The 21,590-nt window shown below is 59.6% G+C and overlaps 2 protein-coding genes across 4 annotated transcripts; both read left to right on the top strand.

Moving 5' to 3' along the window:
* Window positions 1–887: 887 nt before the first annotated feature.
* PDLIM2 (PDZ and LIM domain 2) lies at window positions 888–12,669 on the top strand. Its single transcript, XM_063087252.1, has 10 exons — window positions 888–921; window positions 2,177–2,271; window positions 2,957–3,108; window positions 5,133–5,202; window positions 5,337–5,488; window positions 5,608–5,686; window positions 8,843–8,925; window positions 9,063–9,208; window positions 10,989–11,106; window positions 12,112–12,669. Exons 2-10 carry the CDS (start codon window positions 2,179–2,181, stop codon window positions 12,287–12,289), a joined length of 1,071 nt encoding a protein of 356 aa, XP_062943322.1. The 5' UTR covers window positions 888–921; window positions 2,177–2,178; the 3' UTR covers window positions 12,290–12,669.
* A 4,366-nt stretch (window positions 12,670–17,035) lies between these two features.
* Window positions 17,036–20,703, top strand: C2H8orf58 (chromosome 2 C8orf58 homolog). Of its 3 annotated transcripts, none has more exons than XM_063088099.1 (7): window positions 17,036–17,101; window positions 18,254–18,738; window positions 19,114–19,254; window positions 19,356–19,464; window positions 19,606–19,718; window positions 19,932–20,035; window positions 20,575–20,703. In XM_063088099.1, the coding sequence occupies exons 1-7, from the start codon at window positions 17,053–17,055 to the stop codon at window positions 20,684–20,686; spliced, it is 1,113 nt and encodes a 370-aa protein (XP_062944169.1). In that variant the 5' UTR covers window positions 17,036–17,052; the 3' UTR covers window positions 20,687–20,703. The 3 variants fall into 3 exon arrangements, with proteins under 3 accessions (XP_062944169.1, XP_062944170.1, XP_062944171.1); XM_063088100.1 differs by having other exon boundaries at window positions 19,929–20,035; XM_063088101.1 differs by having other exon boundaries at window positions 19,606–19,722; window positions 19,954–20,035.
* The last annotated feature ends 887 nt before the right edge of the window (window positions 20,704–21,590 follow it).

Here is a 21,590-nt window from a genome sequence, read left to right as displayed (position 1 = left end):
GGGAACCATTGGCCAGATGGCACCTGGAAGGAGGCACCTGGGGCCCCCTCCTGAGCTGTCCTCTTCTCATCCCTAGAGCCTGGGTGGTTGTGGGGGGAGGGGCAAGGCCAGCAGTGGTGGTTGGGGACGGGCCCCCCAAGCAGGCCAGCAGAGAGGCTGAGGTGAGGGCAGCTGGTGAATGGCATCACCGGGGAGGATGCCGGTGCCCCCCCAGCCAGGAGCCCCTCTTCAGCCCCTCTGGGTGCTGGCGAGTTGCAGGGGGAGGAACAGACTTGCAGGCAGCTCAAGCAGGAAACTCTGCAGCCGTCCCAGGCCCCCGCCAAGCCCGCGGCCGTTCAAGAAGGGAACTGAGGGGGGCAGAGGGGCGGCCCTGGTTTGGGACTTGGGGGTGTCCAGGTTGCATCTGCGCGAGGGTGGGAGCCGGGAGCCGGCGGTGGAGCCAGCGGGCCGCAGACACCCCGAGCTAGCCTCCCCCAGCCCGTGCACAAGGGCCCCTCGAAGGGTGTAGGGCGCGGCCGGCCAGCTTCAGGGGGCGGCAGCCTCAGCGGTCCGCTGAGGGGGACACGAGGCCTGTCACTGGAAGCCTGTCCCCTGCACTCAGGGGCGGTCCGGAGAAGGCGGGCACCTGGGGAGGACGACCGCGGCCTGGGGGTGCTCTGGGGAGGGTCTGGCCTCCCATTCCCCCGGCGGGGCGCGGGCCAGGTAGCAGCGCCCGGGCTCGGCAGCGCGGAGGCGGCGGCTTCCCGGGGCAGGGGCGGTGGCAGGGGCGGCCCCGGGATCACATGGGCGGAGGCAGGTCCCGGAGCCCCGGGCGGGCTCTCCCCAGAGTCGGGCAGACGGCGGCGGAAGCGGCGGCGCCTCCTCGCCCTCCCTCCGTCCATCCCTTCCCTCCCCTCCCGGTCCGGCAGCGCAGCCCGACAGGTGAGCTGCAGCCAGGTGAGCGCGCCCACCTGCGCACCCTCGGCGCGGCCCGCGGCGCTCCGCCCGCAGCCCCTGTCCCCGAGACCCGCCTCGGCGAGGCGCCCCCCGCCAGCCCCCGCCGGCCGGCCGGGCACTTTGGCCTTGGAGCTAAGAAGGCTCCAGAAGTGGGAGAGCAGGGCCGACGGGCTGGGCACCTCCCCACGGCGCCCGCAGCGCGGAGTTCACCCGCCGGCTCAAAGGTCTGGGAATCTCAGGGAGTCTGTGAGCCGCCAGCGCCGGCCCTGGGCCTGAGGAGGCACAGAGGTCAGGCCTGGACCACAGGAGAAGCCGACTGGCGGGACATGGGGCGGGCAGACCCGTTGGCCAGGGCGCCCTCTGCCCAGAGCCCTGGTGTTCTTGGTAGATTCCACAGCACTTGCAGACTCTGGACCTCCCCAGGGGCAGCCCTGGGCTGGGTGCTGGGCAGGGTGACAATCAACTTGGCACTGCCGCTTCCTGCCTGAGTTGGCCCCTGACTTCAGAACTAGAGGCTCAGGAAATCCTATAAGGGCATGGTCTGCAAGGACACTCCCTTACCTAGCGGAGGGGGCTGTGGATAGGAGACCTGTCACCCCAGCTGGCAGGCAGCATCAGTCGGCTCTCCCTGCCGGCTGGCACCAGGGGTGGGTGTGCCCAGCGTGGCAGATGCGCTCTGGCTTCCTTGCTGGGGCTGTTCAGAAGGCAGCAGGCCCCTGGGGAGGTGGGAAGCCCTGTCTTGCCCATCTTAAACACACTGCCGGGAGGCCCCTCTAAAGACCTGGCCTCAACCCGGCCAGCTCCACACCTGGCCAAATGCTCGCACAGTCTGTGGGGGTGCCCATTCCTAGCACCATCACTCCTATTCCCAGAGCCCTGCTCTCCCCCAGGGTGGGGAGGAAGTATCTCATACTGTCGGTTTTGGGGACAGGAAGCACTTGTGGGACTTAGCCCTGGTGGTGGAGGAGGGGAGAGAGAGGAAATGCTGACGTCTCCTACCACCTGCCAGCTCTGCCCACCCGCTCTCCAGCCAGCCCATCTGGCCGCCCAACTGCCGCTGCCTTGGAGCTGCTGGTCTCCACGGGAAGGGAAACTCAGAGTCATGGCTTCTCAGGGTGGGGGGAAGTGGAACGCAGGGGTGCGGGAGGGAGTTAGTCACGTCTTCACCCCCTCCCCGCCTCTGTCCCGCCATCTTGCAGTGTTTCTCAGGGTGGGCAGCCCTTGGTCCTCTCTTCCTCAGGTATGGTGCTGACGGTGGATGTGGTCGGGCCAGCGCCCTGGGGCTTCCGCATCACAGGGGGTAGGGATTTCCACACACCCATCATGGTGACCAAGGTAAGGGCAGGTCCCAGAAAATCATCTCAAAAGTTAGGTCTGCTCTGTGCAGCCGGTCCCCACACACCCCAGTCATTTCTCGTCCAGGAGCCAGAGGCTTGCTGCTGGCAGTGTTGGACTGGGGAGGGCCGGGGCCCTGCTGCCATGGGGATGTGGTGGCCACTTCAGGAACAGGCTTCCAGGGAGTGACAGGGAGCTGGCCAAGGACAGAGCCTGCTCCTTTCTCCTGGGTCACTGACCCCACACCTGCTGGCAGCCATTTTTTTTGGGGGGGGGGTTACCAGAACAAAAGCCCCTTGAGTCCTTGGCAGTTTCCTCTTGACCGGGTTGGGCCCCGGCTGGGGAGTGTTTGCGTGGAGGCTGTGAGCAGGCAGCCACCTGCATGGTGTGATCTGCACGGGCAGGGCTCTCTACGCAAAAGTATTTCTAAGCCCGGTTCCTGAAATTCAGCCATTGTGCATTCTTTGAGAGGCTCCCCTGGAGGTTTTGGAGGGGATTAACTGACTAGCTGGGCCACGATGGGCAGGGAGAGGAGCGTTAGGGGGGTGCAGGCCAGCCTAGGTCAAGCCCACTTCTGTGTTTCTTGGGCAGCAGAGAGGGAGGTCCCCTTGCTGCCAGCCCTCCCCTGAGTGCACCACTGTCCCAGCATGGGTGCTCAGACTCACCTGCTCCTTATCTCCTACAGGTAACTGAGCAGGGCAAGGCCAAGGCTGCTGATCTCCGGCCTGGCGACATCATCGTGGCCATCAACGGGGAGAGCGCAGAGGGCATGCTTCACGCCGAGGCCCAGAGCAAGATCCGTCAGAGCCCCTCGCCTCTGCGGCTGCAGCTGGACCGGTAGGCTGTCTGTCTCTCCCAGGCCTGCTGGCCTTCTCCCTCCCCTCTGCCAGCCCACTGCCATGGCAGCCGCCCTCACCCCTGCCCGCAGCCTAGTGCTCAGCCCCAGCTTGGGCTTCCTGGGGCCCTGCAGCAGGGAAGAGGGAAGCAGGGTGGGCTGAAGGGTCTCTGTGGCTGGCTGGGTGAAGGTGGGCACCAGGCTGGGCATGCAGCCACAGGCTGGGCAGGGCAAGCTGGCACCAGCCACCTAGAAGCCCGGGTTTGACTGGTTCCCCAGAGCATGCAGTGTACAGGGTGTGGGCATGAAGTGGGTTGGAGAGGGGAAACTTCTGGGGAAGGTGTGTCCTAGGTGAGTCTCCAGGACCCCTGCCACCAGGAGGAGATGGCCTTTGTTTAGGTCCCCATTTGTGGTGGGGAGTCTCGGGCCTCATTCCTTATAGAGCCCATCCGTCCTTCCCCATCACCCCTCTGGGCCCTGCTGGTGAAGGGGGATTCCTGGGCTTGGGCTTGTGGGTTTTTGAGCCTGGAGACCAGGGTTGTGGGGGGAACAGGTGGCTCCCCTGGGTGGGGCATCGCAGTGAGTCACAGACCAGGAATGCTGGGGGATCCTCCAGTTAGGAGAGCCCTTTGGGAGTGCCTGGACCTGAGTCGGATACCTCCTGCTTCTGGGCCACCACCCCTGCTGGATTCTCTCCAGGCTTTCTCCTGGTCCTGTCACCCAGCTGCCCTGCCCTGCCCCATGGAACTGCAGAAGCTGCCTCCCTTCATGCCTCTCTGGCCCCTGAGTGTTTGCAGGAGTGGGACCTGGAGGAGGAGGGTGGAGAGTACCTCATGGCATCTGGGAATGGGACCAAAATCTACAGGAGGCTGCAGCCTGGGGCGGGGGTGGGCGGGGAACTGCTGACACAGTCACTTACTATGAGGTGGCCGCTTATCCCAGGCCTCCAGCTCCACACCGGGCAAGCCAAGGCTCTAGGTCTCTTCTTTCTCTTGCCGAGCCCCCTTCTCACCCCTCCTAGCCCCCAAGGACACCTCTCTGGCATTCAGAAGCCCTGGGACCAGTCACAGGGCTCTGGGCTGGAACCCGAGCCACGATCCCCTCCTCTGACCCCACACCTGTCCCTGGGAGGCTGAGATTCCTGCTGACCTACCTCTGTAGAAGTGGCCAGACGTCCAGGAACCATGTAACACCTGGGAATGGTGTAGCAGGCTCTCTCCTCACCCTCAGTCAGCTCCTGCCCCTCCAGGGACCTCCTGTTCAAGGCTACAGCCTGCTCCACTGGGAAGGGCTTTGGCAGGGGGTCCCAGAGGACTCGAGGGGGATCCCCTCTGGCTGGCTGCTGTTTTTGGCAGGGAGCTGGGCCTGCTCGTCGCCCTGGCTCTCCAGGTCCTTCCGTTGCCCACCTAGCAGGAAAGGGGGCCGGTTCTACCCTTCATTTAATGGGGGGAAAGCCCAAGAAAGGGACTGTGCGTGACCCTCTCAGAGGTACTCTGGCCATCAGTGGCAGAGCTGTCAGGGGACAAGCCTGTGGTGGGGAGAGTGGCAGTCACTGGGTGAGTGAACCAGCCACTGGCAGCCTTCAAGATTCTGGGCAACTCACTTCCTTCCCTGGCTTTAGCTTCTCCGTGGGTTAAAATATAAAGGGTTATTTATATGAAATCTGCAATCTTCCCCCAAACTTATCTACAGACTGATGCTGACCAGTGACAAAGTCTGGATGAAATGAGGAAAAAGGGGAGAGGGGACAATGTGAGGAGTTTCTAATAAAATAGAATTTATTGAACTTTTTGCTGAAATTATGTTCTTTCTACTTTTTGGTGCTAAACTTTCTTTTAAGAAACAACAGTGGCTACGGATGATAGTTGTTTGTTTTGCATTTGGCAAAGTTCAAAGTTGACAACCCGCTGTCCAAATTCTGGATGCTTTACTAGTGTTGAGAACCAAGTTTGGGAACAGTGTCAGCCACTTGCAGGGTGGGGGGCCAGGGCCCTGTGACTCTCTCTTCTCTCTGTGACCTCCTCAGGTCTCGGGCTGCCTCTCCCGGGCAGACCAACGGGGAGAGCTCTTTGGAAGTGCCTGTGACTCGCTTCCAGGTAAGCCAGGGCCTTCTGGACGGGAGCACCCCCCACCTGCCCACCCTGTGTGCCTGGCCCTGAAGGCTGCGGCCAGAGGACAGGGTGGTCAGGGTGCAGCAGCCCAGCTCTTCCTGGTGTCCCTCTCTCCCCAGGGCTCCGTGAGGACGCACACTGACAGCCAGTCCTCCCTGAGGTCTTCCTACTCCAGCCCGGCCTCCCTCAGCCCCCGGCCAGGCAGCCCCTTCCCCACATCACCCCCCAGCAGCCCGCAGGCCCTCACAGGAGAGACAGCCATCAGCCGCAGGTGAGCACAGCCCTGAGGAAGCTCAGTAGCTGTGTGTAGGGGACCCTGGGGGCACCCTCCTCCCTGGGGCAGGCTGGCTGGGGCCCCTGGCACACACACTGTCCATTTCCCCCTTCCAGTGTGCAGAGCCTGGCGCACTCTCCAGGCCTCTCCGCTGCTGACCGCTCATCCTATGGGGGCCGTCCCAGAAGCCGACAGGTGAGGCTGCCTGGGGGGAGGAGAGAACCAGAGAAACAGGAGAGCCTCCTGGTTGCCAGTGGTGCCCCTGGGGCTGCGGGCGCTGGTCCCACCTGGCAGCCAGTGCCTCCATCTCCTAGCGACAGGCGCGCTCCTCTCCTGAGCAAGGGAGGCCAGTGCTCCTGGTGGGGGCCGCATGCGCCATGCCCCAGCCCTGCCCAGTCCGTGCCCATGGCCCATCCAACTCTTGTGCTCCTTCTGGCCACCTCCTCCCTGCCCCGCCTGCCCTCTCTGTTCCTGCCGGCCCCCTCCTTTCTCAGCGTGTTTCTCTTGGGCCAGGGCTGAAATAGTTTTGTTGCTGTTGTTGGGGTGGTTCCCTTTCGGCTCTGGCTGCATCTCTTGAACACATTCCTCCCTGTTCCCAGCCCCATGCCTGCCCCCGACCCCCATCCCCTACCCCCCCTTCCTCCTCTGTCTCAGCCCAGAGAACCCCCAGTGGGACCGTGGCTCTGTCTCAAGCTATACTTGGCTCCTCCTCTGCCTGCCCCTCACTCCCCTTCTTCCCTGGACTCCCTTCCACCCGGGTCCCACTGTCCCTTGTGACAGCCTAGTCCCTCCCCCACAGTGGTATTTTTCCTCGGCAAGGGCAGGGGTGGGGAGCCACGCAGCCAACAGGCCCAGGCTGCAGCTGATGGGGGCAGAGTGGTGGGGCACGTCCAGCCTTTGGGGTGAAGGGGATGAGGACCAGCTGCTGGACTCCAGGCTCTGGGTGGTTCTGCATTCCAGAGAGCAGGGCCTTTGGGGTGGCTGGGGGAGGGTACCAGAGACTGGGGGCTCTGGAGAAGGAAGGAGTAGGAGCCTTGGGGGGCTGCCCAGGAGGGGCTCCCTGGTGACCCACTGTGTGCCCGCCCGGTGGCCAGCCGGGCGCTGTGAGCACAGAGATGTATTCTGTGAGATCCCTGTCTTTAAAGAATTTAAGATGTAGTTGTGGAGATAAGACAAACATGCAAAGCAGTTTTGGAACAATTAAGCAGCAAGCAGTGTGGTATTAATTATAAAAGCAGGAGGCGTTCTGGGAGGGAGGGTGAGTGTGGGCTGGAGTGGCCTGAGAAGGCTTTGTCAGGAATTTTGCTGGACGTTGGAGGTAGGACGGGGTAGGGTTTAGGACTTGGCCTAGGGCTGCCGTCAGCTAAGCCTCCTGGGGACAACCTTCCTGGGCTCCTTCTCTCCCCGCCCCCTCCACCACATGGTGGTCCACGGGAGGAAAGTCTCAGCAGGACCACGGTGCTCAAGGGCGAGACTTTGGAGGGGCTCCTTCCTGATGGTGTCCCCAACCCGGGGCAAAAGTGGGATGTGGGGTGGCACAGAGGAGCGGTTCTCAAACCAGCAGCAAGTCCTGAGAACTTGTCAGACATGCAAAGTCTCAGGCCCCAGCCTAGACCTGCTGAGCTGGGCGGAGGTGCGGGGTAGCAATCCGTGCTTTAACAAGTCCTTGTGTGGTATAAAGAGGAGTCTGGCTGGGTGGCGGGGACACCTGGGGTAGTCCCACCTCTGCTATGTGACCCTGACAAGCCCCTCTTCTTCTCTTGGGGCCTCAAGTCAACTAGATGCTCTGAGTTCTCTTCTCTGACCCCAAGGACTCTGGGCACTCCTTCGACAAATATCTACCGAGCAGCTGCTTTGTGTCAGACACCCTTCTAGGCCCTGGGCTGCGTTAGTGGAAAAACAGAAATTCCTACAGAGCTTACATTCTGGCCTACAAATGAGGCTGTGGTCTGGTGGGTGTGGGAGTCACAGGGTCCCACTGCGCCCTCTTGAGAGTCACTGTACACTTGAGCATCTTAAAGGCTCTAAGTCCCATGAGAAAGAAACACATTTGATTTTGTTAAATTCCTAAACTTGTCTAACTGCAGAATTTCTCCTGGCTTCTCACCCCCAACTCCCCGCCACTTCTGAACATGCTTGTGTTCCCCAGAACACATTTGGAGGTGTTGACTACAGACAAGGTCTTGACGGGCAGGTGAGAGGGAGCAGCCTTCCTGGACTTGCAGTTGAAAGGCTCTTCTGTCATGGTCTGGGTGCCCAGCTGCCTGGGAGACAGGGAGGAGACAGAGCTTCTGCAGGGAAGAGACTGTGGCCTGGAGGTGCAGAGCTGCCATGGCCTTGCAGCTGGCTCCTGAGCTGGCTGAGGCTGCAGAGAGCCTGGGGTGTAGGACAACACCAGCCTGTACGGTGCCGTTCTGGAAACTATAAGTTACCCGCTCCAGGTAGGCACAGGCCTTGGTGAGCAGATGCCAAGTGAAAAAAGTGTCTTTCCCTCTGCCTGGAAGGAGGACTTGGCTTGTGAAGGAAGCCTGGGCTGATGTCAGCCCTCCCTCACCCCTGGGCCAGTGCCTCTTGCAGGGCACATGCTGGCCTGTCTGCAGATGTGACACCTTCTTGAGTACCTGAGGAAATGATCTCACAGTCCTTCAGTTGACCACAGATGGCTGTGCAGGAGCTCGGGCTTGGAGTCCCAGCCCTGCCTCTGAGTCCCCAGGTGGCTGAGGCTGACACTTTGACCACAGACACTCAGTCCCTTTACATGTGGAGTGTTTTACCAAAGCATCCCAAAGCGCCACGGCAGGCAGGGCCAGACCTCCCAGGGCAGGGGGGGAGGCTGCTCAGCCCAGATCCCGGCCCTCTTAGGAGAGAGGGCCTGTGACAGGTGGGGCCTGACTCCCAGGGGGTCTGGGCCCCTGCCCTGCTCCCTTGTGTTTCTGTTTCCTCTCCGGCAAAGTGTCGGCTCGCTTCGTCGCTGCTTGTCCCGCCGGCTCAGAGCCAGGCCCCAATGCACAACATCTTTGAAACTGCATGGCATGACTTCACAGAGAGGAATGTGCACCGAGGGGTGTCTGTGCTTAGGTGTCACCTGGTGTCTTCCTTCCGCCCCCTGCCCGGCCCCTGGCAGAACCGACGCTCCTTCATAGCTGGGTGCTGACTGCCTTCCCCTTCTGGAACGTGGCTCCGAGGGCAGGGGCAGGGTGATGGCCACTTGGGGGGGATGATCGGCTGGTCAGCGAGGCCCGAGAGCCCTCTGGTGTCAGGCTCGGGAACAGCGGGGCTTGGCGGCCCACCCGGGTGTGCTGGCCAGAGGCTGGGCCGCTGACTCCTCCCCGGCCGCTCTCCTCCCCCCAGGCTGGCCTTGGCCGCGCTGGCGACTCGGCTGTGCTGGTACTGCCGTCCTCCCCGGGCCCCCGTTCCTCCAGCCCCCGGTTCAGGTACCAGCAGGCCCTGGAGGGTCAGGTGGGATGTTGGAGGGCCTGGGAGGGACAGGAGGGAGACTGGCCTCCCCAAGAGCATTGGGGGGGTTCCCATCATGGGGACCCTGATTCCTGGCTGCCTCCCATCTCCACAGTGCAGACTCAGAAGGGGGAAGCCACCTCCTGGAAGAGGACTCGGAAGTCTTCAAGATGCTGCAGGAAAATCGGGAGGGGCGGGTGGCACCCCGGCAGTCCAGCTCCTTTCGGCTCTTGCAGGAAGCCCTGGAGGCTGAGGAGAGAGGTGAGGCTCTGGGAGGCTTGGGCAGGGCAAGGAGGTCCCCCTGGACATCTGGAACCCTAACTGGACCCTTAATGAACTAGTTGTTGGCCAAATACACATGGCAAACATTTATTGAGCCAATATAATGATAGCAACCGGGGAGACACATAGATCAGGTAGCCTTGAAAATGTGTGCCGAAGAGGGCCAGCGGGCCTTCGCATTTTATAATCAGGAGAAGGGGGAGAAATCAAAGGGGAGAGGCGGAAGGACAGTCCCCTAATCTCTATGGCTTTCTGGCGCTGTGATGGCTGCCTCTAAGTAAAAGGGTAATAACAGTTTTCACGGCAGGCAGATGTGACTGCTGGCTTACTCCGGGTCTCCCAAGGCAATGCAATTTAGCTGACCTGGTCATGCGGATTTTGTGTTATCCGAGTATTTCCTAAGTGCTTGTGAGGTTCTCATTGCAGGACTAGGCACAGAGGAGAGTCACAGTCTCTGCCCTCCAGGAGCTTACAGTCTGGTCTGGGGCCCCAGGTGTGCACCCAGAAGGTAGTGGGTGGTGGAGCCCTCAGGTCTGGGTCTCCAGGGAGGGCTTCTGGGAGGAAGAGGGATTTGACTTGGTCCCCGAAAAGAGTCAGACAGATGGCTTTAGGATGGGGGCAGGGAGCACCGTGGAATGTGGAATTTGGGGCTGGCAGCCAGAGGGCTTCTGGGTGTGGCAGTGAGGGAATATCAGTCCTGGCAGCATGGAGGGCAGCAGGGAGGTGATGTCCCTGTGGAGAGGGCCTCGAGAACAGGATGAAGAGACCCCCAACCCAGGAGAGTCGGTTAAATAATGGTGCCAAGTGAGATGCCAAAATGAGCAGGTGGGCTCTTGCCAGCCATTCAGTTATTCATTTGACAGACACTGACTGCACCCGTCCAAGAAACCGTAAGTGTGCAGAGTGTGGGGATCGATGGTGGCCATGACCCCACATCTGCCCTTGGGGAACCCTGTTTATTGGGGCCAGCAGGCCTAGCTAGCTCCTGAGGACGTGGACGCTGCTGCAGGGGTTCTTACAGGCGGATACTCTTTAGAACAGTGAGGAGGAGGCACTGCCCTGTCCAAGGGAGAGAGGAAGAGGAGGCAATGGGACCAACCGGCAGGAGGCATTTGAGTGACCAACCTGGTGGCTGGTTTCAACCCTGATGTTTGGTTCCCAGGGGTGTCACAGAGGCATGGGGGTCAGGGTGAGAAGGTTTGGTGCACATCAGCCCATCATGACCCTGAGGCCCAGGAGAGGACACAGGCAGGGCGGTGGTGGGAAGGAGAGTGCAGACAGAGGGTGACTTTGCTGTGGGTGCCTCAGCGTCCTGAGCTGCCAGCAGCAACAGGAGCTGCCCAGTAGCTCCGCGCTTCATCTTAGCATTGTTCGACAGCTCAGATGCAGTCATGCGTGTAACAGCCCTTTGAAGACTGCACAGAAGTGGCGTGGTGCTGGGGTAACCTGGCATTATCACTACCTGTTCACATCGTTATTGCTGGATCACAGGGCGAGAATGTCTGCTTTGCCTGACGTGTCAGACGCTGAGCCTGGCAGCCCCAGGCCACCTGGGGAGAGCAAACCTGGCTTTGGATGTGCTTCGTGCCCTCGGCCAGCCTCAGCCAGGGGTCTGGCACGGTTGCCTTCCTCCCTCCTGACCCACCCTCACACTCAGTGTTACTTTAGAGGGCCACTTGTGAGTGTGCCTTCTGCAGGTCTCCTCAGAGCTGGCGTGTGCAGGTGGGTGAGCACTCACATCTGTCTGCTCCCCCTCCAGGTGGCACGCCTGCCTTCCTGCCCAGCTCGCTGAGCTCCGAGTCCTCCCTGCCCACCTCCAGGGTCCTGGCCGCCCCTCCCAAGCTCCATACCTGCGAGAAGTGTGGCACCAGCATTGCGTGAGTATGGGAGGCCCAGGGAGGCGGGGCACAGCCTGGGGGGCAGGGGCACTGGGTACTCTCAGGAGAGGCTGGGCCCACGAGGGGCAGGCATCGGGCCACCAGTCAGGGATGCCGAGGAAAGCACTGCCGCGGTGGCTTTGCTGTGAATTATTTGCGGCTTGCTTAGAAGCTGTCACTCCCCTCCCCTGCCCAGAGCTACAGGAAACACTACTGCTTTTGATTTCTACTCTCAGTGGCTCTGGAGATGAGATCTGTCTCCAGGTGAGGCACCTCCTCCTGGAAAATCTTGCTTTTCCTTTGCTCACCCCCTTTGGAACAGGCTGGATTTTCCAGAGCAGGTTTGTTTTTCTCAGTGGGTGGCTTATAAGACAGCTACACGGTCTGCAAGATTGCTGAAAGGCCCCCAGGTACATTTGTTAGGTACGCAGTGCTGAGGGTCAGGCAACTGACTTTAGGCAAATCCCTTCACCTCTCTGGGCTTCAGACTGTTCCATCTGCACGATGGGATACTATCCGTTCCCCCTGCTGTGCAGAGATCAGGCACATGTGCTGAAGTGGTTCTCAAAGGAGCCCACATCAGAGGCCCTTCCACGGCTTGTTAAATGCAGGGCAGACGGCTAGGTTCCATGCCCGGAGTTTCCTCTTCAGGTCAGTGGTCCTGAGAATTTGCATTTCTAACTTGTCCCCGGGTGATGCTGATGCTGGTGGTCCTGGGACCTGGGACCACACTTTGAGAACTACTGTTTTACAAAAATCCAGGAGACGTGGGCCAGAGTTATGAGTCTTCACGGGGGGAAGAGTGATTTTTTTTGTGGTTAGTGGTCCTCGTGGTTGTAGCGGTGTATGTGTGTGTTTGGGGGCTGTCCAAGTGAGATTCCTGAGGGGAACCTTGGAGAGTGAAGTTTCTGAGAAGTTTCTGGCCTGGGATCAGTTGCCCTGGGAATGGTGGCTTTATCCCTGGTGCTCCTGTCCCTGAGGCTCACACCTCTCCATCCCCTGCAGGAACCAGGCCGTGCGCATCCAGGAGGGGCGGTACCGCCACCCCAGCTGCTACACCTGCGCAGACTGTGGGCTGAATCTGAAGATGCGCGGGCACTTCTGGGTGGGGGACGAGCTGTACTGCGAGAAGCACGCCCGCCAGCGCTACTCTGCGCCCCCCGCCCTCAGACCCCAGGCCTGAGCCCGGCTCCTGTGGCAGCACCTCCTCTGGGCTGGGGCTGGCCCAGTATCCAGTTGACATGGAAGGGGTGACAGGGGTTGTAGCTCTTACATGAGATAAGTCTGGGGGCCTCACTGGATGAGGCCATAGGCTGGGACCTCTCCTGGGCTGCAGGTGCCGAGGGCAGCCCAGGTGTCTCTCCTGCAGGACAGACACTGCACCACGGTCTGGTGTGGCCACTGTGTTTGATATCTTTGTGTTCCAGGGGCTAAGCAGGGTGCACACAGAAGTATCTAGTAGGAGAGGGATGGGCCAGAGGCTAATGTATTCACTGTGTAAAGATCTTGACATATGAGCTCTATAAATATCTAAGTGTGGACAGAATAAAGTAGATGCAACTCTTTCCTGCGTTCTCCAGCCCCTGGGTATGAGCTGCTCCCTACTACTGGGTGGAGAGTCTTTATCCACGTGTTTTCTTTTATTTTGCCCTTCCTCAAATCACTGCCCTGCCAGGTGCCCCTACCTAACACACCCCATTGAAGAGGCTTGCCTCTTTCAGGTTGAAGGGTGTGCTCTTCTGAACCTTCTTGTTTTCCTGGCATGACACCCTGTACTTTGGAGGGAATGAGGTTCTCACTTGGAGTTGGAGAGGGAGGGGATGCCAGAGGGCATGAAGCAGAGGAACTGGAGGGATCAAGGGGAACCGTGCAGCTGAGGCATCTGGATGAGACGATCCTGTGCTCTGCCAGTGCCGGGCTGGCCTCTCTGTGGCCCTCCCTCTGCTTGGTCACCCAAGGCGACCCACGACATCTAATCCTGCATGTGCTCAAGCCTGTCTGCCCATTTGGGAAAGATAATCACCAGAAATAACCTCAGACCAGGGCTACAAGGGTAAACCTTGCCCAGGAGGGGAGGGCTGGGGCCCCTCACAGCCCAGTAGAGCCCCCATACTTGAGGGACTGCACCCATCGAGGGTCTGGCCTCTGGGCCAGGGTGGTCCATCAGGACCTTCGCCTCTTCCTTGGAAGACTCTTCTGGCTTCTGTTGTGGTCAATTTGAAAGAAAGAGAATACAATGCATTATGGCCAGTGCTAGGTGGGCCTGCCCTGGGGGTGTATTTGAGTGAAGGCAGCAGGCAGCAGTCCCCTGCCAGCCTGTCATTTTTGGCCGGATTCACCAACCACCCCTAGTCCTAATCCCAGAAGACGTTTCAGGAAGTTCCCAGTGGGGCTGCTGAGTACTCCAGACCCACCTGCCTCGAGTCAGCCTGAGGGATGGGTGGCAGCCTTAGCTTTATTTTCACTTTAAAGATCAAAGCTGGGCTTCACAGGTGCCCTGGCTGGTCTCTGATGCAGCTTTGTGCTTTCTGGCTCTTCTTGGAAGGAGTCTTGGCGGAGACTGTGTTGCCTCCGCAGGCACCTGCTGATATAATTTACACCTTGATATAATTGTCTTACCCTTTGCCTGGATGTCTGCCTGAGGATGGGCGTTTATTTTTATGGAAAAGATCACGGCTGGCTGTCTGGCTCAGACATCTGTGAGGCCGGAAGGTCTAGTCAGAAACGGGGTGGCCTCTTGGGAGCCACCCACTGTCGGGTGCGGCCCATGGCGGGAGAAGGCTCACAGAAGAGGACTTCAATGCACAGGCGGTAAATACCCCGCCCAGAGTGAATACAGAACGATGTGGTGCTTTTATGGCTTTCCTGGAGCTAATAGGCAAGTGGTAGCGATCAAGCAACATGAATGAAATAATGCTACATGGCAGCAAGTGCTGGGGCTAACTTGGGCCACACAAAGGATTGTACTGTGAGTTCTTGGCAGTGGCCATCCATGCAGAAGGAGGGCCAGGTCTTGGCAGATGCAGGGGAGAAATGCTGAATGATGAAGGCGACCTCAAGTGGAATGTCCAGTTTAGAACAGTGGCCGATAGGGACACTGAGATAGGATTGCGAAGGGAGATAAGAGCCTTGAAAGCTAGAAGTGGTTTGAACTTCACCTTGAGGCTCTTGGGCACTTTTAAAACTTTAAGCAGGGAAGTGACAGGTTGCAAAGGGTTTGTTGGACTATTGATATGGTCAGACCCCTGCCTGTAACAAACCGTGCTGGGCCAGCAGTGTCATAGGAGTGGGGCAGAGCAGGTGAGGTGGGGACACTGGGAAATGGGTGAGTGGCTGTGCGCGTTCCGCAGGCTGAATGGGCCCAAGCTAAACGCCACCTGTGGCCCTCGTTCTTTAGTTGTGGTAGCTGGCTTTCCTGCCAGGGCTCCTGTGGGCCTCAGTACCAGAGTTCTCCGCAGCCACACAGCCAGCCCCAGCCCGGGATTGAGCTCCTCTGGAAGAGGAGTTAGAAGCTGTCAAAGGCAGCATCTAATCCGACCCCTTTGCTTAAAGCTGGGAAAGTGACTTTCCCAAAGTGACACAGCTAGATAATAATAATGGCTAACATTTTGGAGCCGTTTACTGTACTAGGAACTCTTTAAATGCTTCAACTCACCTAATCTCATGACTCTGAGATGGGGATTGTTATCATCCTTGTTCTACAGATGAAGAAACCATGGACAGGCAGGTTAAGTAACTGGTCCAAGGACTCCTGGGTACGAAGGGGTGGGGACCAACAATGGAACAAGGGCCTGCTTCCCCGGTTTCTGTCACCAGAGGCAGCCTTTCAGGCACAGTCCTGGTCACCCTCCTGGCCCTCCCTAGGCTGGCGGGAGCTGCCTGCAGGCTCTTGGCTTTCTCCTTCCTCCCACAGGGCCTCGCTCAGTGCTGAGCTTGCAGGAAACGCACTTCCTGAAGCTGGGACTTCCCCGCTGGAGGTGCGGCAGCCACTGGGCACGCTGGTCTCAGCTTGAGGGATGACTCTGCTCTGGCCACCAGCTGTCTCAGGGACTCCTGGTAGCTGCTCGTCTGTCAGGTGGGCAGCAAGGGGGTGGCTGTGTTTTCCCTCCCACTCTTCAGGCAGCTCTCAGGGAGATGATTCCCCTCATGCGGGAGGCTGGTGAAGGAGAGACTGAGGACATGGTCAGTCACCCAGAGCCCTCTGCGTGGTGAGGGCCTGGCCCACATCTGGGCTTGGGCTTGGGGCTGCCACAGTTAGGGCACCAGAAGGCAAATGGGAGGGAAGCGTGTGGCCCCTCCCCTCCCCCCCCCGTGGGAGGAGGGCTCTGCTGCCACTGCATCCACATCTGGACCTGCACGGGGCGGGGACCGTGGCCTGGAGGGGAGTGTGTGTTGGGGTGTGTGTGGGCGGGTAGGGGGTTCTTTTGAGTCACACATAAGCGTTTGCTGAGACACTGCATTCCTGCTGGCTGGGCTTCCTGTTTCCAGATGCATTCCTGCCCCAGAGTCACCACGGAGACGGCTTGGAATCCAGCCCCACATTCTCCAAATTCAGGGCGAGATCTGACAAAGGCTCCCTCCCTTTACCTCCCCACCTTCTTGCTGTGGAGGGAGGAAGCCACCTGCCCCGACAGCCCTCCTACCCTCCTACCCAGGGAGGGCTGGGGTGGGGTCTGGTATGGCTGGAGGGTTTGATGCCATGCACCCTCCTGGGCTTGCAAAGGGCAGTTCCTGCCAGGCTGGCCTCCTCGGTTTCCTTCTCTGTATGTGGGTGGGGCATCTAGGAGGATAGTGCCTGTGGGACCACTCAGAGGACTATGGCTGGCAGTGAAGGGCTTGGGCCTGAACATCAAGGTAGTAGGAGATGGCCAGCAATTCAGCCACTTGGCTCTCATTCTGCCTGCCAGGGGCTTGGCTGTGGGCCTCAGTTTCTCCATCCTATAATGTTATGAAATCTGCTAGTTGTGGTTCTCTGAAGAAGGCTCCTGCAGAGGGTGTTTGAAGATGACTTCCAGGAGAGAGGACATGGGCAGACTGTCTTCTCCCTCCCAGTTAAATCACTTCCTCCCTGTAGCTCTGGCTCCAGACCCTCCCCCAGAGGCCCAGGTGCAAGTTTGCACGTCCACCAGATTCCTTATCTTGCCGCCAGCGGATTTGGGTGCTGCTGGGATTTTTCCAGCCCTGCCCCCTGCCTCTGGAGGAGGCGGCTTCCTTACAGGCCAAGAGTCCATGTCTGGTCACCAGGCTATCTCGCCTTCAGCAGCTGCCTGGACTCCTTTTAGGATTGGGGTGACGGGTGAACTCCCACCGGCCATAAGAGAGGTGGGGTGCAGGGAAGCACTTACGCCTTGGCCCAGCCTCCAGCCTGTCCCCATCTCCTGCCTCACTTCTGCCTGTGCTCCCAAAGATCCACCCAGCTCCCAGCTTTAGGGAACCCGGATGAGAAGTAGTTATGGGACGGGTAGAGAGTTCAGACCTAGCCCAGGACACACAAGGCGCTGCAGTGATTGTAAAGGATGTCCCTGTGGGCAGGAATCATCTCCCCCTTTCATTGCACTGGGTTTCTGAGACTTGCCCAGGCCACGCAGCGGGAGCGCTGGGATGCCTGCGTCCTCTGCCAGCACGTGGGGCTCCTGTCCAGTCCTCCCCCCACACTCCGGTGCTCCAGGTCAGCGGCAGGAAGACAAAGCCGGCGTGTGAACCGGGCTGGGGCGGGGTGACCCCGCGCCCCGAGCCAAACAGCTTCCACAGGCGAGGGCCGCGTTCCTCGAAGGGCAGCACGGATCGGGGCCCTAATCTGCTCCCCAGCCAGGACTGAGGGGCCGCCCGCACACCTGCACGCCCCGCCCCTCCCCCGCTGGGAGTGTCCCGGGGCCGCGCCCAGCCGGTCAGGACGCGCGAGCGCGGCGGGGGACGCGGCCGGGATCACTGGCGCCGGAGCCGACCATGCTGGGCCGGCGGCGCGTCTTCGCCGTGGAGCCGCTTGGTGGCCGGGGTGAGTCGCCGCCCTAGGTGGCCGGGGCCTCCCGCCCTGGCGCAGCCTCCCGCGCCCCGCTGGCCGCCTCCCTTTGCGGGGGTTGAGTGCTGAGGCTGGGGACGCCTTGCGCGCTGCAGACCCTCTGGGTTTGAACCGGCCACCGCCTCCATCCCGCTTGCTCCGGGTCCGCTTGCCTCTAAGTCCGGACCTGGAGCCGTCCCCGCCCCTCCTGAGGATGTCCGCGTCCGCCGCCCCTGCCCCCGGCGGCAGTTCCGAAAGCCCCCCGGGGCCCCGTCCAGTGCAGCGGGCGGCGCGGGGCGGGCGCGGGGCGGCGCGGGGTGGGCTGCCCGGCCGCTCCCTGCCCGGCCCGGGATGGCAGCCAGCTCCCGCTCACCGGGCTGCGAGGCTCAGGCTCGTCTCCGTCCTCTCCAGCACCGGGTCGCAAGAGGACCTGGCACAGAGGTGACAATAAATGGATTCTAAAGCTGTCCCCTCCCTCTCTTTCACTTTTTTTTTTTTTTTTTGGCGGCTGGCCTGCATGGAAATCCGAACCCTTGACTGTGGTGTTATTAACAGCACGCTCTTACCAAGTGAGCTGTCACATTTTTTTTTTCCTTTTAAACTCTTCACAACATCTTCACTACTCTGCACTTAACAGGACAGAAGCCCCAAATCGTCATAGCTTTTACGTTTCTCACTCTCCCCCTTGAGCTCCAGAAGAGACTTCATCTTGCGTCCTGACAGGGCAGGGCCCCTAGGAGAGCACTCTGTACCCCAGACCTCCCTCTTTGCGCCCTTCCCTCTCTCCCTGAGGCTGGGCACAGTGGGACTCCCCTTTGGGAAGCACTTATGACTTGGAGGTCTTAGCCGCCCCACGTGGGGTGAGCACAAGGCAGAGGTCATCTAAGGAGCTGCTGGGCCAGACCTGCACGGGCTTTGCCCACCACACAGCCCCGAGTATGGATTCCTCGTTGCTAACAGTTATTACTGTAAAAGGAACCCCATCTGCACATCTCCCAACCAGAGTTGGAGTGACACGTGGGCGGGGCTGTGGCTGTCCATCATCCTCCCTTTGCCACTGGCCCCAACACTCCTCCCTGGGAGAATGCTGCCAGGAATGCTGCGGGTGCTGGGTCGGCCTGCGCAGCCTGATGCTGACTCTCCTTGCAGATGGGGCTGCGGAGGACCTAGCAGGCGGCTGTATAGTGTCTGGGGTCACCAGCACCTACCGACGGCTCCCGGACGCTGCTCACAGGTGTTCATTGGACTCTGGGACAGAAGATGGCGAGCTGAGATGTCTCGAGAGGCAGGTGCCGCTTCTCAAACTGGCCTCCCGGGACTCAGGAGTGGAGATGGCAGTTGGGGACAGCCCCCTGGCCACCTCACCAGGCCTTTCTCAGGACTCTCTGGACTTTGAGCCCATGGGGAGCCCTGGGACCCGGGCCCACTTGGGCCAGCTGCTGGCCAGCCACAAGCTGGAGCAGGCACTGGAGAGGTCCCACCGGCTCCCAACTTCCCCGACCATCTTGTCAAGACAGCACCACTCCCCGCAGCCACCAAGCAAGCCTCAGTGTGAAATGCCCCCTTTTGGAGCAGGGCAACAGAAGTTCACTGAGGCAGAAACTGACCTAGAGGCAGGCCTGGAAAAAGAGGCGGTGAGTGCCAGCTCTCAGGTGAGGGCGATCACTTGATGCAGGCAACCTGGTTTCACGGGGGGCTGGTGGGAACCCCCGGCCCCTTGTGTTCTTGCTGACGCTCTCAGGGTGGGGCACTCCTTGTCCGTAATTGGCGGGTTGTGTCATGGCTTCTTGCCTCACCCCACCCCCGCAGAGCAGGTGGGCAGGTGCAGGCCCTGCCTGGCACCCTGCCTAGCTGGGCGCTGGGGAAGCCAGCCAGGTGTGTGCTCCTCCTCTGCCCGCCCGCTCTGCCCCATCTGCTGGCCGAGCATCTGCTGGCCCCCATCTCCAGGTCGCCTAGGGTGGGGGTACGGTTGAGTTTGGAAGTCTCCCCTACCTCACTGTGTCCCACAGGTGGGGGATTTGGGGTCTGGAGCCTGGGCCTGCCTCCCAGGGCAGGGTCTTCGCTACCTGGAACACCTGTGCCTGGTGCTGGAGCAGATGGCGAGGCTCCAGCAGCTCTGCCTGCAGCTGCAGGCCCAAAGGCCTCCTGCAGTGAGTGTGCTTGGGGGAGGCAGAGGAGTGGGCCCTCGGGAGCCTGGAATAGCCTCAGCCCTCTAGTTGGGCCCTGATTGCCCCATCTCTCTTGTGCACAGGGTCCTGAAGAGGAGGAGTTGGCCCTGGCCCCTTTACCTTTACCTTCTCACACCCTAGGTGGGGGGGTGCAGGGGCCAGGGGAGCTGCTCAGCCAGACAGAGGACACAGGTGAGGGGCGAGTGTGTCTCCCTCCATGTCCTGCCTGCCCCATCTGCCTGTCCAGGGGCCCGCCAGCAGACCCACTGAGTTGTAGCTGATGGGGTGGCTTCCTATTCCTGGGCTCTGGGTAACCTGACTTTCTTTCTGAAGTGGTGAAGGCAGCTTCACGCTCAAAGGCGGGGATGCCTAGTGCCAATCTTCCCAGGTTGCCAGAGGCCCCAGTGGAGCCAACCCACAACTTTCCATCCTGCCAGGGACACAAGGTGGGTGATGGATAAACACAGGGCAGGTGGTGGGAGGGGGTGGGGTGGGGATGTATGGGCACCCCAAAGGCCAGATACCCAGGGAAAAGGACAAGATTCCTATTTGGAGCAGTGACTTGTCCTGGCTGTGGTGACAACTGTCTCTGGGAGCTTGGCTGGGCTTGTGTGTATGGGGAGGGACTCTGTGGTGACCCTTCACCCTCTGCTCAGCAGGATCTGTCCCACTGGGACAGAGTCAAGGTCCTGCTGAACCGGATCCGCTGGAGGAGCCCTCGACATCCTGGCCCCCCTGCCCCTCCTGATGGTTGTGGCCCCAGGTGAGTCGTGTGCCCAACCCAGTGCAGGGGGAGGAGGGCGATGAACCAGGATGCCAAGATTGTCCTGCCGGTTGTCATCTTTGTCCCTGTTGAATTTGAGAAACAGGCTGTCTTTGAGAGGGTGCTAGAAGAAACAGAAAGTAGTTAAAACGCCCCATTTACAGATGAGGAGGCTGGGGACTGGGTGGGGTCGGGGGTAGTCACTTTCCAAAAGACACATGGAGAGTCAGTGACACAGCCAGGATCAGGATATGGGAAATCTCCTCACCCCAGCCCAGCAAACCCCTCAGTGTTGAAATTTGGGCCACTTCCCTAGGTTTGTGGAGAGAGCAAGGCAGAGGCACAGAGAAAGGGTTCCACAGTGGGGGATGTCCATCATGCCCAGGGGTTGTACTGAAGAATTCTCTGTTGGAAAGAATCACCATGTAATTTAACATCCCAGGCTCCCCATGGCAGATAAGCAATGCTCTGTCAAGTCTGGGGTCAGTCTTACCTTTGTTTCCTCCTTCTAGCCTAATGTCTCCTATTCTCTTCCACAGGATTGAGTCCAGGGACCTCCCTGAAAGGCCTCAGGGCCATCCCCACCAGAAAACCTTTATGCCATCATTAGTGGTTAGGAAGCAACGAGCAAAAAACCTTTCTGTATGCTGAGCCCTCCTGGTGCACCTGGTGACCCTGGATGGAGGGGATTCACCGTGAAGTCTTCCTCACCCTTTGCCCTGTTGCTACTTCTCTGCACTGCCAGGAAAAGCTGCTGATGCTCACCCTTCTCTCTGAGGCGAGGGCTGAGTCTTTCTCCTCCAAGTAGCCTGGCAGAAGAGCCCTGGTTCCGAGAGTCCTCAAGGTGCGGCAGCTCCAGGGCTCCATCTCCTTGCCAGAAATCCCTGAGCTTAGACAATGTGAATTTACTTATTTATCAGGCGTCCACAGAGTGTGTTTGGCACAGTGATCTGTCTGGGCCCAGCATGTTTCAGATGTGTATTTATACACAATGATATAAATATATATCTCTGTGGGACTGCCAATGTTGCAAACTGACTGGATCCAACCATCTCTCCTGGAATCATGTGTCCAAAGGGTTGGTCTTTCAGGTGAGATAACTGTAGAAGGATGAAACTGATCTTCATTCTACAGTGGGCAGTTACTGATCCCAATTCCTCCTCATACTTGCATTGACAGCCCTGGGTCAGAGAATGGTGTTGTCTTGGCTGCCACTGCATGGAGTCTTGCCTCTGGAGCACAGCCCTTGAAGAATGGACAGGAATGGGGAGGATCGGGGACAAAATGGGGAACAGCTAAAAAACCTACAAGGTCAATTCTCATCTGCAGTGCTCTATACTAGCTTTTACATGTCAAAGCTGAAACCAGAAGCCCATGCTAGCTTTTAGACCTTGACAAAGCCTCTTAACTCTTCTGAGCCACAGCTTCCCACTTGGGATAATGATGCCTGCCCTACCTACCTCGCAGACTTGTTATGAGGATAAAGTGAGATTAAATTGTCTCAAAGTGCTTTGTGAATGTTAATAGGAAAGGGAGAGGGTACGGATGCTGGAGG

The sequence above is a fragment of the Cynocephalus volans genome, chromosome 2, assembly GCF_027409185.1.
Source record: "Cynocephalus volans isolate mCynVol1 chromosome 2, mCynVol1.pri, whole genome shotgun sequence".
Taxonomy (NCBI): domain Eukaryota; kingdom Metazoa; phylum Chordata; class Mammalia; order Dermoptera; family Cynocephalidae; genus Cynocephalus; species Cynocephalus volans.
This window is presented reverse-complemented; position numbering and strand designations above follow the sequence as displayed.

Bases quoted from the DNA above. Each gene is read 5' to 3' on its own strand.
- PDLIM2 (XM_063087252.1), top strand. From the start codon at position 2,179: ATGGTGCTGACGGTGGATGTGGTCGGGCCAGCGCCCTGGGGCTTCCGC. The intron at 2,272-2,956 runs GTAAGGGCAGGT...TATCTCCTACAG, and splicing joins CACCCATCATGGTGACCAAG to GTAACTGAGCAGGGCAAGGC. The intron at 5,489-5,607 runs GTGAGCACAGCC...TCCCCCTTCCAG, and splicing joins GAGACAGCCATCAGCCGCAG to TGTGCAGAGCCTGGCGCACT.
- C2H8orf58 (XM_063088100.1), top strand. From the start codon at position 17,053: ATGCTGGGCCGGCGGCGCGTCTTCGCCGTGGAGCCGCTTGGTGGCCGG. The intron at 17,102-18,253 runs GTGAGTCGCCGC...CTCTCCTTGCAG, and splicing joins GGAGCCGCTTGGTGGCCGGG to ATGGGGCTGCGGAGGACCTA. The intron at 19,465-19,605 runs GTGAGGGGCGAG...TTCTTTCTGAAG, and splicing joins CAGCCAGACAGAGGACACAG to TGGTGAAGGCAGCTTCACGC.